The sequence below is a fragment of the Phascolarctos cinereus genome, unplaced genomic scaffold (assembly GCF_003287225.1).
Source record: "Phascolarctos cinereus isolate Bilbo 61053 unplaced genomic scaffold, phaCin_HiC Scaffold_5;HRSCAF=322, whole genome shotgun sequence".
NCBI classification, from domain to species: Eukaryota; Metazoa; Chordata; class Mammalia; order Diprotodontia; family Phascolarctidae; genus Phascolarctos; species Phascolarctos cinereus.
Genome location: NW_027555958.1, coordinates 194,861,106 through 194,874,792, shown reverse-complemented (window position 1 = coordinate 194,874,792; position 13,687 = coordinate 194,861,106). Strand labels below are relative to the sequence as shown.

The 13,687-nt window shown below is 40.3% G+C and overlaps 1 protein-coding gene across 1 annotated transcript in view; it reads left to right on the top strand.

The window, feature by feature from the left end:
• Positions 1-1,454: 1,454 nt before the first annotated feature.
• Positions 1,455-13,687, top strand: part of CD109 (CD109 molecule) — a 167,204-nt gene continuing 154,971 nt past the window's right edge. Inside the window, 2 exon segments of the mRNA XM_021000156.2 lie at positions 1,455-1,708; positions 8,558-8,724. Of these exon segments, the coding sequence (XP_020855815.1) occupies positions 1,596-1,708; positions 8,558-8,724 (280 nt within the window). The 5' untranslated portion in view covers positions 1,455-1,595.

Below are 13,687 nucleotides of genomic sequence, written 5' to 3'. Positions count from 1 at the left end.
CCAGGAGGGTAGCTGTTGTTCAAACTCAGGAAAGACACAAATGGCCATCTGCAGACCATTTAGCAGGCTGAAAAAGGGTGGAACAGGAAAGGGAGGAAGCAGGACTGGGTAAACCACAGGTTTTCAAGGTGCTATTTTTTTTTCTTGCTAAGGCACCCTGTTTTGTCAAGAAGTGCCCATTTGATGACCTCTTTCCCTCTGTACACTGTTTTCCCCTCCTCTCTCATGCTAAAAGATCTCTCGTTACAGTCCCTCTCCCTGTATCAATTAAAACATTTTAAGTTGTTAGAACTGAGTGTGCCTGCTTTTCTTCAGTCCTGGCAAGTCCACTGCTTTTATGGTGTAGTCATGGTGAGACTTGAGTCATCTGAGGAGTGCCAAAAAGGCAGAGAACAGAGCAGAGAGATATTAGCATGAAGAGGATAAAGGAGGGGGATGCTTCCACAGGTAGTGTGCCCATCAGATCTTAACTTGGCAGCCAAATGCATAAATTCTGCCACTGTAAAAACATTTCCCATTTAAATAGATTTTAAAATCACATTGGGCATATGTAAAACATTTCAAGCTTTACAAATATAATGATCATCTTGCAGCAAGTGAGGGTGGCTATGTAAAGATATAATAGATTAAAGACATTTTTCTAAGATTTTTTTCAGACTGCTAACTTATATTTGGATCATAGATGTGGAGCTGGAAGGGTGGTTAGATATCATGTGATATCATGTAGCTTAACTCTCTCATTTTACAGATGAGGAAACTGAGGCCTATCATAAAGGTAGTAAGCACTACAGCCCAAATTCAGCCCTCTTTCCACTGCATCTCGCTTCCTTGTGGATGAACTTTACTTATAGTAAAAAATCATTAGAAATAATTCGATTAATGTGATCTCCTACTGGATTTCATTTTCCTGACTGAGAAAACCCCAACAACATACTCCAAAATTCAAAGGGAGGAAATAAAAATAATGAGGAGTCTTGTTTTCCTTCACACACATTTAAACACAGTCCAGAAAAGATACCAGTTAGATATGTGTACGCGTGTGTCTATGTGGTTTGCCATCTCTCTGGATCCTGACTCATCATCAAGGAGGCCAGTGATCGATTTTTTCCCCACTTCACAAAGTTCCTCAGAACTTCATTTCTTTTACAAAGGGTACGCCTGTTTATTCACCCCAGACACAGTCGGTAAAATAGTTGCTGTTTTTTGAGAACGGTGGCGTCTAGAGCTAACCCTGGTAGCTTGTGCAAGTGGATGCCCACTGTCGGCTCGGGAAGGTCTCAGGGGCGGTGCCGGTCTACTTTAGGACCACGGTCCCCGCGTTCTGGGCCCCGGGAAGTCGCCACCAGGTTCGTGCTATCTGCAGGAGCAGCCAGAGCAGGAGACCGAGAGGATCTCCAGCCAGAGGGTGGCGGGGAGGGAAGAAGTGGGGCGGAGCAACAATCCAGAGGCTCAATTTAGATCTTTCACTGCCCCAATCCGACGCGCCCTTTCGCACGGCCAAACCCAGAGGAGCAAGAATTCCGCAAACTGCTGCTGGAGGAGCGAGGTGGAAAGCTGCAACCTCTGCTGGAGCTGCGAGGTCCTTCCGAAGCAGGATGCTGTTGCCACTGCCGCCAGACGCTGCTGAGAAAATGAGGGGCTCCCTGCTCCCTGCTCCCCTCCTTCTGTGCCTTCTGACCGCGTTCTGGGTTGTTTCTGCAGCTGCCGGGTATGGAGGGATGGGAGGAAGCCGGGGCAGGGAGGGGCGAGGGATAGAGGAGACAGGATGAATGAAGGGGAGGGGGAATGGAAAAGGAGAGTTGCATCACCAGGGATGGGGGGTTGGGTGGGGGGGGAGGCGAGGCAAGGGGAGGTGGGCTGCAAGTAGTAATTTAGATTTGGAAGGACAGGCTTGCGAAATGAGCTTCTTCGAGCTGGGGCCCTCTTCCCTGCGGGGAAAACAGAGACAGAATCTAGGAGTTCGGAAGGAGCGGCTGGGAAAACTTGCATCCCATGAAATTGGCTCGAATTGTAGTTCTCTGTTTACTTCACTTTGTGAATCACTCCCCAACTGCTCCCCTCTACCTCCTCCAGGCATTTCACATTCTGGAAGTCTGAGCTTTTCTGGGGACATTCATTTAGGATGATAAGTACATTGCTCCTTCATTCAATTGTAAGTTCGTAGATTCAGAGCAGAAAGGGACCTTAAGGTCATCATGTCCAGCTCCCTCAAGTACAGATGAAGAAACTAAGTCTGAGAGGTCACACAGGTAATGTGTCAAGAGTTGGGATCTGAGTCCAACTCCTCTGACTTGGAGTCCAACATTTTTCCTCAGCCTTGTACCATGCCTGAGTTTTTACCCAACCACTTATTATTATTTATTGTCTGATTCTAAACTTGTGGTCCTAGAGGATTTGTGGGGTTTTGTGATATGTATTCAGCCTGACTTTAAGGATTGTCAAATTCTGAATCGAAATAGGTACTCAACTAGAGACCCAGTATTAAAAAGTATGAATCAATTTCCCTAAGTATGGACTGACTTTACCTCACATGTCGTGGGGATCAACATTATACCCCAGAGTGTAAGCTTTTTGAGAGAGAATCCTTCCTTCCTTCCTCCCTTCCTTCCTCCCTCCCTCCCTTCCTTCCTTCCTTCCTTCCTTCCTTCCTTCCTTCCTTCCTTCCTTCCTTCCTTCCTCCCTCCTTCCTTCCTTCCCTCCTTCCTTCCTCCCTTTTTCTCTTTCTTTTCCCCAGCAGTTAATACAGTGCCAGGCCCATGTTGTTCATTCATGTTTGACTCTTCCTTACCCCAGGGACTGTAGCAGCCAATACTGGCCATGAGGTTTTCTTAGCAAAGATGCTGGAGTGGTTTGCTGTTTCCTTCTCCAGCTCATTTTACAGATGAGGAAACTGAGGCAGACAGGGTTAAGTGATTTGCCTAGAGTTACACAGCTAATAAGAGGTTAAGGTCACATTTGAACTCAGATCTTCCTGACTCCAGGCCTGACACTACCCAGTGAACCACCTACAGCTGCTTCTTACCTGGCCTATAGTAAGTGCTTAATAGATGTTTGTTTGCTTGTCAATAGAGTACAGGGAACAGAGCTCTGGGACTGGGGCCAAATTATTTAACCTCTGATTCAGTTTCCTCACCTGTAAAGTGGAGTTAACAATAGCAGCTGTCTTGAAGGCTAATTATGAGGAGCAAATGAGAATATCTGTAAAGCTCTTAGCATAGTGCCTAGCATGTAGCAGACACTATATAAATACTTATTCTCTTCCCTATCTCACACTGCCTGTCCACTCACCAGTTGTTCAGTTGTATCTGACTCTTCTTGATCCCTTTTTTGTGGAGGGTTTTCTTGGCAAAGATACTGTAGTGGTTTGACATTTCCTTCTGCAGCTCATTTTTTACAGATGATGAAACTTGAGGCAAACAGGGTTAAGTGACTTGCCCAGAGTCACAAAGATAGTGTCTAAGGCCTGATTTGAATTCAGGAAGGTGTCTTCCTGATTCCAAACCCCATGCTCTATTCACCGTCACTCACCAGTAGGGCCCATTAAAAGCCGACATAACCCAATGACAAAACTAACAGTCATTAAAATTCAGTTACTTGGAATTAGGAGCCAAAATCATATCCATCTTGCCATCTCTCTGAACTAGAGGTCTAATCAAACTGCTGTTGGCTTCATCCCTCCTCTCATGCTTCACTGTGGCATGGAAGTGACCCTGGGTCCTTGGCTGTGGCAGCAATACACACGTGGTTCCAGGACACTGACTGTGACAGGCAATCTGATCTGATGAAAAGAGTGCTTAATCTAGAGGAGTGAGTGCCAGGCACAGTGCTGAAGTTAACTGATTTGCTGAGGGCTGCGCAGCTATTAAGTGACTGAGGTCAGATCTGAACTCCTTTCTTCCTAACTCCAGGCCCAGCACCCTCTCCACTTTACCACCTTGATGCCTGGGAGTCACTGCATTCAAGTTTCAACTCTGACACATACTGCCTGTCTGGGCAACTCATTTGACTTCTCTGTGCACCCAATTCTCCAAAATTCTAAATTATGTATGAGTTTCAGATCTGCATTGATAGATGGTGTCCATACTGGGAATTCTTTATAGTAGGTGTTCTTTTTTTTTTTTTTGGTGAGTGAAGATTTTCTTTTTTTTTTTGTTTGCTTGTTTTCTTTTTATATTTTTTCAGAGCATTATTCATTACTGGGAGAGATTCAAAGTTTAGATAAAATTGGATCCTTGTTTTTGTGGAGTTTATAATTTGATTAAAAAAATACTAAAAGTTTTGCCTATTACTTCCTTGAATATGGGACAGATGTCCTAAGATGGGAAGAAGCAGTAGGCAAAATCCTTGGGTGTTTTTTTTAAAAATAATTTTCAATCAATTAATTAATTATTTTTAGTTCATTCACTTCCACAATATTTTGAGTTTCAAATTTTCTCCCCATCTCTTTCCTCTCCCTGTCTCTTTCCTCTCCCTACCCCAAAATGCTTTCTGAATACCAATCTTCCCACAATCTGCCTTCCCTTCTATCACTCCTCCCTCTTATCCCATCCCCCTTCTATTTTCCTGCAGGGCAGGATAGTTTTCTATACTACATTGCCTGAATATCTTATTTCCCAGTTGCATATTAGAAGCAATTTTTATTTTGGGTGAGACAGTTGGGGTTAAATGACTTGCCAGCATCGCACAGCTAGTGAGTGTTATGTGTCTGAGCCAGATTTGAACTCAGGTCTTCCTGACTTCAAGGCCGGTGCTCTATCCACTGCACCACCTAGCTGCCCCTAAAAACAGTTTTAACATTCATTTTTGAAACTTTGAGTTCCAAACTCTCCCTCCCCCCCCCATTGGGAAGGTAAGCAATTTGATATAGGTTATATATGTGTAGTCATGCAAAGCACTTCCATAATAGTCATGTTGTGAAAGACTTAGGCCATCCTATCCTGCCCCCTGTTTATTCTATTCTTTCCTTTAACCCTGTCCCTCCTTAAAAGAGTTTGCTTCTGATCCCCCCATCTGCCCTTCCTTCTTTCATACCCCCTCTCTTATCTCCTTCCTCCCTATTTTCCTGTAGGGTAAGATAGATTTCCATACCCAATTGAGTGTGTATATTATTCCCTCCTCAAGCCAAATCTGATGAGAGAAAGATTCACTCATTCCCTCTCATCTCCTCCCTCTTCTCCTTCACTGTAAAAGCTTTTTCTTGACTCTTTTGTTTGTTTGTTTTTGTTTTGGGCTAGGCGATAGAGTTAAGTGACTTGCCTGGAGTCACACAGTGTCTGAGGCCGGATTTGAACTCTTTCTTGCCTCTTTTATGTGAGACAATTTACCCCATTGTATCTCTTCCTTTCTCCTTCTCCCAGTACAATTCTCTCTCATCCCTTAATTTTATTTTTTAGATATCATCCCTTCATATTCAACTCACTCTGTGCCCTCTGTCTATATGTATATATATATATATATATATATATATATATTTCTTCCAACTACCTTAATACCAAGAAAGGTCTCATGAGTTACAAATATCATCTTTCTATGTAGGAATGTAAATAGTTCAACTTTAATAAATCCCGTATGGTTTCTCTTTCCTGTTTACCTTTTCATGCTTCTCTTGAGTCTAGTATTTGAAAGTCAGATTTTCTATTCAGCTCTGGTCTTTTCATCAAGAATGCTTGAAAGTCTTTTATTTCATTGAATGTCAATAATCCTCTCCCCGCCCCCCCCCCCATTATACTCAGTTTTGCTGGGTAGCTAATTCTTGGTTTTAATCCTAGCCCTTTGACCTCTGGGCTATCATATTCAAAGGCCTCTGATCTCTTAATGTAAAAGCTGCAAATCTTGTGTTATCCTGATTGTGTTTCCACAATACTTGACTTGTTTCTTTCTGGCTGCTTGCAATGTTTTCTTCTTGACATGGGAACTCTGGAATTTGGCTATAATATTCCTAGGAGTTTTCCTTTGGGGATCTCTTTCAGGAGGTGATTGGTGGATTCTTTCAGTTTCTATTTTACTCTCTTGTTCTAGAATATCAGGGCATTTTTCTTTGATAATTTCTTGAAAGATGATGTCTAGGCTCTTTTTTTTTTCATCATGGCTTTCAGGTAGTCCAATAATTTTTAAATTATCTGTCCTGGATCTAGTTTCCAGGTGAGTTGTTTTTCTAATGAGATATTTCACATTATCTTCTATTTTCTCATTCTTTTGGTTTTGTTTTATAATTTCATGATTTCTCATAAAGTCATTAGCTTATGTTTGCTCCATTCTAATTTTTAAGGAATTGTTTTCTTTAGTAAACTTTTGGACCTCCTTTTCTGTTTGGCCAATTCTACTTTTTAAGGCATTCTTCTTTTCCTCATTGGAGGCTTTTTGGACTTCTTTTGTCATTGGATCTCGTCTATTTTTTAAGGTGCTCTTTTCTTCATATTTTGGGGTCTCCTTCACCAAGCTGTTGACTTGTTTTTCTGAGTTTCTTGCATTGTTCTCATTTCTCTTCCCAATTTTTCCTCTACTTCTCTACTTGTTTTTCAGAATCCTTTTTCAGCTCTTCCATGGCCTAAGACCCATTCATATTTTTCTTGGAGGCTTTGGGTGTAGGAGTTTTGACTTTGTTGTCTTCTTCTGGTTGTATGTTTTGATCTTCTTTGTCACCAAAGTAAGATTCTATAGTCTGAGTTTTTTTTCATGCTGTTTGCTCATGTTCCCAGCCAATTACTTGACTTTTTAACTCTTTGTTAAGGTAGGGCTCTGTTTCCAGTGTGGAGGGTGTACTGTCCCAAGCTTCAAGCGTTTTGTGCAGCTATTTTCAGAGACATTTCTAGGGACCTGTAAATTTTCAGTTCTTCCAACATTGTATGATCAAAGGAGAAATGTTTACTCCTTTCCTGGCCTGTGCTCTGGTCAATGAGTGACAACAAGCTTTTCTGCCTTGGAACTGTGAGGAGGATTTCCTCTCTGCTGCTGCCACAAGCTCCACCATGCCAGCACTCCTCCTTGCTCCAAGACTGCCACCCAGGACTGTGACCCAGATCCAAGCATGGGCAAAGCAAGAGAATCCTGCCTTAGGGCCAGCAACGAGATCCCTGCAATCTCTCTCTGATCAGCCCCTTGATCCCTGCACTGTCCGTGGGCTGAGAGCTCTGGAAGCAGAGCCTCCCTGGGACTACGCCAGGGCTGGGGCTGGACCATGCTCCTCTCTCACTCAGGTCTGACAGACCTTTCCTACAGAACTTCTAAGTTGTTTCTGGCATTTATGGGTTGAGAAGTCTGGAAACCACCACAGCTGCCAGTGATTCAGTCTCCTGAGGCCTGCTCCAGGTTCACTGGGGCACCATCTTTGCCTGTGTGCCCATGCTGAACTCTGCTCCTCTCCTAGCCTGGTGCAACAGACCTTTCCCATCAACCATCCAGGTTGTCTTGGGCTGGAAATTTGTTTCACTCTGTCTTTTTGTGTGTTCTGCTGCTTTAGAATTTGTTTAGAGTTATTTTTTACAGGTATTTGGAGGGGTTTGGGGGAGGACTCAAACAAGCCACTGCTTTTACTCTGCCATCTTGCTTCCTCTCTCTGTTTTTTTTTTTTAATCAAGAAAAATCTCATAAAATGAGGTGGTCTGCAAACATGAGTCAAATCTCCCACTATGCCACTAACTGTCCAACTTCTCTGTGCTATTTGGTGGTTATAAACTGTAAATAATACTATCTTTTTTTTCTTGGAGTGGAGGTATATGATTTAATATCTAATCATTCTTTCTTTCTTTTTAGCTTTCAACATTCACTTTTATAGATTTTGAGTTCTAAAATTTCCCCCTTTCTCTTCTCCCCCCCTCCCCAAGATGGCATGCATTTGGATATAGGCTATATGTGTGCAATCATATTAAACATATTTCCACATTAACCATGCTGTGAAAGAAGAATCAGAACAAAAGGGAAAAACCACGAGAAAGAAAAAACAACAACAACAAAAACTCAGCAACAACAAAAAATGAAAATGGTATGCTTCGATCTGCATTCAGACTCTATAGTTCTTTGGATGTGGATAGTATTTTCCATCAAGAGTCTTTCAGAATGTCTTAATTATCTAACTATTCTTAATTCATATTGTTATTGTTTTAGTAGCAGTACATTGGCATCAATGTTAGGAGTTTACCTCATTATCTGCCGGATATAGTGGATTGAATACTGGACTTGGAATCAGGAAGATTTGGGTTCAAATCCTTTTTCTGACCCTTAATTGCTAGATAACCTTGAACAAGTTAGTTTATTTGGCAGAGACAATTTCCTCACTCAAAAAACGGGAATAATAATATATGGAATAATTACCTCATAGGATCATTATAAGGCTCAAATAAAATTATGCAGATATCCCAAATGTCTTGGAGCAATTTTAAACTTTATTAATAGCTTAAAATCATGCCAAGACTTTTGGGACACTATGTATATATAAAGTGCTTTGCAAAATTCAAAGTTCTGTGTAAATGTCATTAGCCTTCACCAGTAAAATTTGTGAAGGTGCTTCAAAATGAGGGGATGGGGGAATAACATCTTATTATATTTCTCCCTTCTCAAGGCCCAGTTTTCTGGTGACCACTCCTAGGGTCATCAGGCCAGGAATCAACATGACCATTGGAGTGGAACTGCTGGAGAACAGCCCCTTACAAGTCTTGGTGAAGGCCAAAGTGCTCAGGAGCCTGTCAAACATCACTGTTCTGGAAGCAGAAGGCGTCTTTGAAAAAGGTGAGCTAAAATAAATGCTCTTATTGGGCTCTTCCCCTAGGGTTAGATTACTGGAGCAATGTATTCATTCTTTTTTTTTTTTGACATTTGGAACAGATACATTGAGTTTATGAACCACTGAGCATGTCTATTAGTGAACTTAGGGAAGAATAAAAAAAAACCCAAACAAAATTGCCATAAGAATTTTTTCAAAATTTACAAAAAGAATAAGATGCCTTTTACTAATCCTGTAGCTTTCTGATTGAATGTATCGAGAAAATACTCCTTTGTGGATGTACTTGCCATATTACTATTTCCACTTTCAGGTTTAGTCTCTTTGGGAGATACCCTGGTGTAGTGGATCGGTCCCTGCAGGTGAGACAGGAAGACCTGATTTAAAATCCCACCTCAGACTCTTTTTATGTGGATAGCATTTTCCATCATGAGTCTTTTAGAATTGTTTTAGATCACAATGCATTCATTCTAACCATATTTAATAAGCACAAAGTTTTGTATCTAGGACTAGAGGGAGGAGGAAAAAGAATTCAGCAATATTTACAAATTAATTTTGTGGGTTCCTTCTTCTTATCTGAAAAATAAATGGGGAAAAATAGTCTGAAAGTGGGATTTATTTGAGAAGCCAAATGTTTTGTGAAGTTATTTGATGTTTAGACCTCAAACCTTGAAATTAAGAGAACCAAACTGGGGGATGAATGGGCTCTTTTTTTTTTTGGTTGAGTTCTCTCCCTATTTGTAGGACTCTGAGCTTTTATTATTCTCATTTGTAGAACTCTGAGCTTCTATTACTTCTCACTTAAAAAAAAATCTAAGTAGAAAGATAGTCATAGATATCTTCTTCTTGAGAGACAGAATACTAGTTCCCAATGGCAGTGCAGAAGTTTGAGGAACACAAATGTCATAAGGCACAGAGAGCCAAAATTGTGTAGAGACTAAAAGACTGGCTTTACAGTGATGAGGACCTGGGTTCAAGTCTTGTTTCTGACATATACTAGCTATGTGACCCTGTGTAGCTTACTTTATCTCAGTGGCTTGTGTGGGCCACTTTCCTCTTAAGCTAGGAAGTTACAGAGGAGGTGGCATGGGATATCAATAGAAGGAGTTTCTATACCTGGAACTTCTTAGATTGATGAATTATAGGTCTGGGCCAAAAATAAAATGAGGCTGAAAAATGCAAACTAAAATGTCATAGGGTTATCTCTCCTTTATAGTCTATGCTTTAAAAAAATCTTTTCATTAATATTTAAAAAAAATTTATATTGTCTTTATAATACCATCATTTCCCAATCTTCCCTTGTGACAAAGTAAAACAGATAAGCAAATACATCTGAGGGTATCTAACTCAGTTGTTATGAGGGTCAAATGAGATGGTATTTGTACTATTTTGCAAATGTTAAGCTTTATCTAAAAATTGAATCATATGACGGTGAACAGTAAGGGGGTGGGTAGAGTTACTGACTAGTTTATAGTATAAATATTTGTACAATGCCAGCATAGATAAATTTTGCACAGTCATGAAAATAAGATTTAAAAAAAGTGCCCTCATACTTGCTTCTTATCCTGCTAAAAGCAGATGGGGTAGGAAGGTGTCCGATCCACATGCAGTTCCCCCTCTTCTTCCTTTCAGTAGCAAAAAAGGTAACATACAGCAACAATAAAGGGGATGGTACCCAACACTGGGCAGCATGATTTCCTTCCAGTTCTTGAGCACTTCTCTATTTTTATTACTGAAACTCCACTGCTGAACATGAATGGGTTATGCTCATTTAATAACAGCTTGGGGAAATGGTTGGAATGACCAGTGATGACTGTTAGAAAGTGCCTGAGGCTTTCGGCATTCACTTATTAGGAGGAGTTTTTAGTTCTAGCTCCACTAATTCAGAGCTATGCTTCCTGTAGCCCAGGTTTCTTGAATGAGCATTTTAATGACTAAATTTTAGTTGACATTTGGAGCTTATCTTTACTCTCACATCCTCTCCTGCTATTCTTTTTTTCTGTCATCTCTGCTGTCACGATCTCTTTTCTCCCCCCTTGTAGTTTTGTCTTCCTCCCCCTTCCCTTTCTCTCCACTTTATTTTTATTTTTTCAGGAAACATATCACTGCTTCTTTTATACAAAGTCTATCAGTTGGATAATATAAATCAGACTTCTCTGAGTCCCTGAGTAGCAAAGAGTCTCATCCTACCTAGATGATGTCCTCCCTAAGGAGGATGGAATCGTATTGATAGTAGGATTATATAATTTCCAGAATAAATTCTTTTTTTCTGTGTTATAATGAAAATTACCATTTCTGCTCCTGCACCCTTCCTCAACACTATCTCTTATTAATGACCACACTTAGAGGATTTCTAGTCCATTGGAATTTGAATCCCTATAGGAATAATTGAACAACCTATTTTTCGACCATCTACTTACAGCTATTAAATGGCTATTTTATATACATATGTATGCACACATACATATAATCACATATACATGTGTAATATGTATATATAACATACATATACTATATATATATATATATATATATGTATTTATTGCTATTAGAGGTATAATCAAGAATTTCTTTACATTGGTAAAAAAGAAAGGAAAGTTGATAGAATAAAAGAGTTATAGGGAGCTTTTTTTATGTACCAGTTAAAGGGATGGCCTTGGGGTCAGGAAGACCTGAGTTCAAGTCTTGATTCTGACATATACTATCTGTGTAACCCTGGCCCAGTTATTTAACCTCTCACGTTCCATTTGCTTCAGTTTTCTCATTTGCAAAATGGGGATAAAAATGGCATCTACCTCGGTTGTTTTGAGGATCAAATGAAATAATAATTGTAAAATATTTAGAACAGTGCCTGGCACATAATAAGAGCTATATAAATGTTTTGCTGCTCAGTTGTTTCAGTCGTGTTCAACTCTTCGTGACCCCATTTGGATTTTTTTTGGTAAAGACACTGGGTAATTCACCATTTCCTTTTCTAGCTCATTTTACAGTTGAGGAACTGAGGCAAACAAGGTTAAGTGACTTGCTCAGGGTCCTACAGATAGTAGGTATCAGAGACCTGATATGAACTCAGGAAGATGAGTCTTCTTGACTGCAGGACTGGCACTCTATCATCATCATTGTTGTTGTCGCCATCGTCATCTCCTTCTTCTCCTCCTCCTTTTCCTTCTCCTCTTCCTCCTTCTTCTTCTCCTTCTCTACCTCCTCCTCATCTTCTTCTTCCTCCTTCTTTTCCTTCTCCTTTCTTCTTTCTGTGTGTTCATGAGCAAATCATTAAACTATCAGTGCTTTAGGTAGTTTTTCTAAGACTATCATTTATGAATTACTGATTTGCTTGGGTGGAAGCAAATTTATACCCTGAAAGTTCTCTACACAGTTGAAATTACAAGCCTGGGCCTCACCCTCCCCTCTGTATACTTTCCCCCTTATTCCCCTCAAAGGTGGAAGAATTTTATTTGCTAAGCACATTGGGAATAGAAAAACCTTTGAATGACCTGTATATATATATCAATCTAGTCCTTTCCAGAAATCAGAAATATACAGGAATGGAAGACCCAATTACAAATGAAAGTAATACAAATGCATCCCTAAAACAGCCTACTTTTTCAGGTCTCATTTGTATCAATAGCGGTAAATGTCTAAAACTTTAGGGCTTTAAAATACAGTGAAGAAGAAATGTATGACCTGAGCCCAGTAACAGAATAGCTTCCTTTGGTTTTCTCTCCATGGTCTGTCAGTTCACCTAACAGTAACATCACCATCTTAGTTTTCCCTTTTGTGTAATAAACCCTTAAAAGGTGTTCTTAGCCACTTAGGAGAAGAATATCTTTTAAAAAATTATTCATTAAAAACTGAGTAATGATTCTTAGCAGTGTGTTCCTGGGAGACTAGTATAATCATTATTATCTTCCTTCACACAGTTAACCAAGTTGATATTCCTAACATGACCATTCCAGTCCTCTTCTGCTTTTTTTTTTTGTCTAGGCAGTGGGGTTAAGTGACTTGCCCAGGGTCACACAGCTAGTAAGTGTTATGTGTCTGAGGCTGGATTTGAACTCAGGTCCTCCTGAATCCAGGGCTGTTGCTTTATTCACTGTGCCACCTAGTTGCCCCTCCAGTCATCTTCTGAAGAAGCTTTGGTGGCTCCCCACTGCCATGGGATTAAAATAGAAAATTCCTGTTTTACAAAAATCTGGCTCCAGCCTATATTTCCAGGCAGATTTCATAATACTCTTCCTCATATCTATACTACATATACATATACTACAACCAAACCATGCTATTGTTGTTCCCCACACATGACATTGTGCCTCCCACTTTGAGGATTTTTCCCAGGCTGTCCTCCATGTTTGGAATGGTCTATCTCCTCATCTCTGCCTGTTAGGATCTTTATGTCCCTTCAAGACTGCTCAAATGCCATCTCCATTTTCCTGGTTCTCCCAAGTATTGATGCTATACTCCCTCCCTTCACTGTGAATCAAAAATATATCTGTGTCTATATCTACTTAGATATATCCTCATCTTATACATGTTTTATCCCCTAGTAGAATTTAAGTTTCTTGAATGCAGGAACTTTCTGTATTTTTACCTCTAATGTCTAGCATAGTGTCTGACATATGAGTACAACAATAACTGATGGCTTACTGACTGAACATTATCTTCATCTTGGTAGGAAGCTCAACCAGGTTCATTATTATCGGGCTTTGAATAAAATATTAGGCCCAGGAAATATAGTTGACAAGCTTATTGTCATCCCGGAGTGTAGTGGAAAGGATAAAGGGCAAAACATCTCATCGCGACCACATGGCAAAACATTAGGAGTGATAAGTATTAAGAAACTGCCTCTCATGAGAAAAGATGCTGGTTCGAATATGGAGCAAAGATGATTGATAATAGTTGGTTTGCCTGACTAAGAGATTGAAACTCACAGGAACACAAATGGCTTAACTTAGTGGGGTGAGCCAGTGGTCC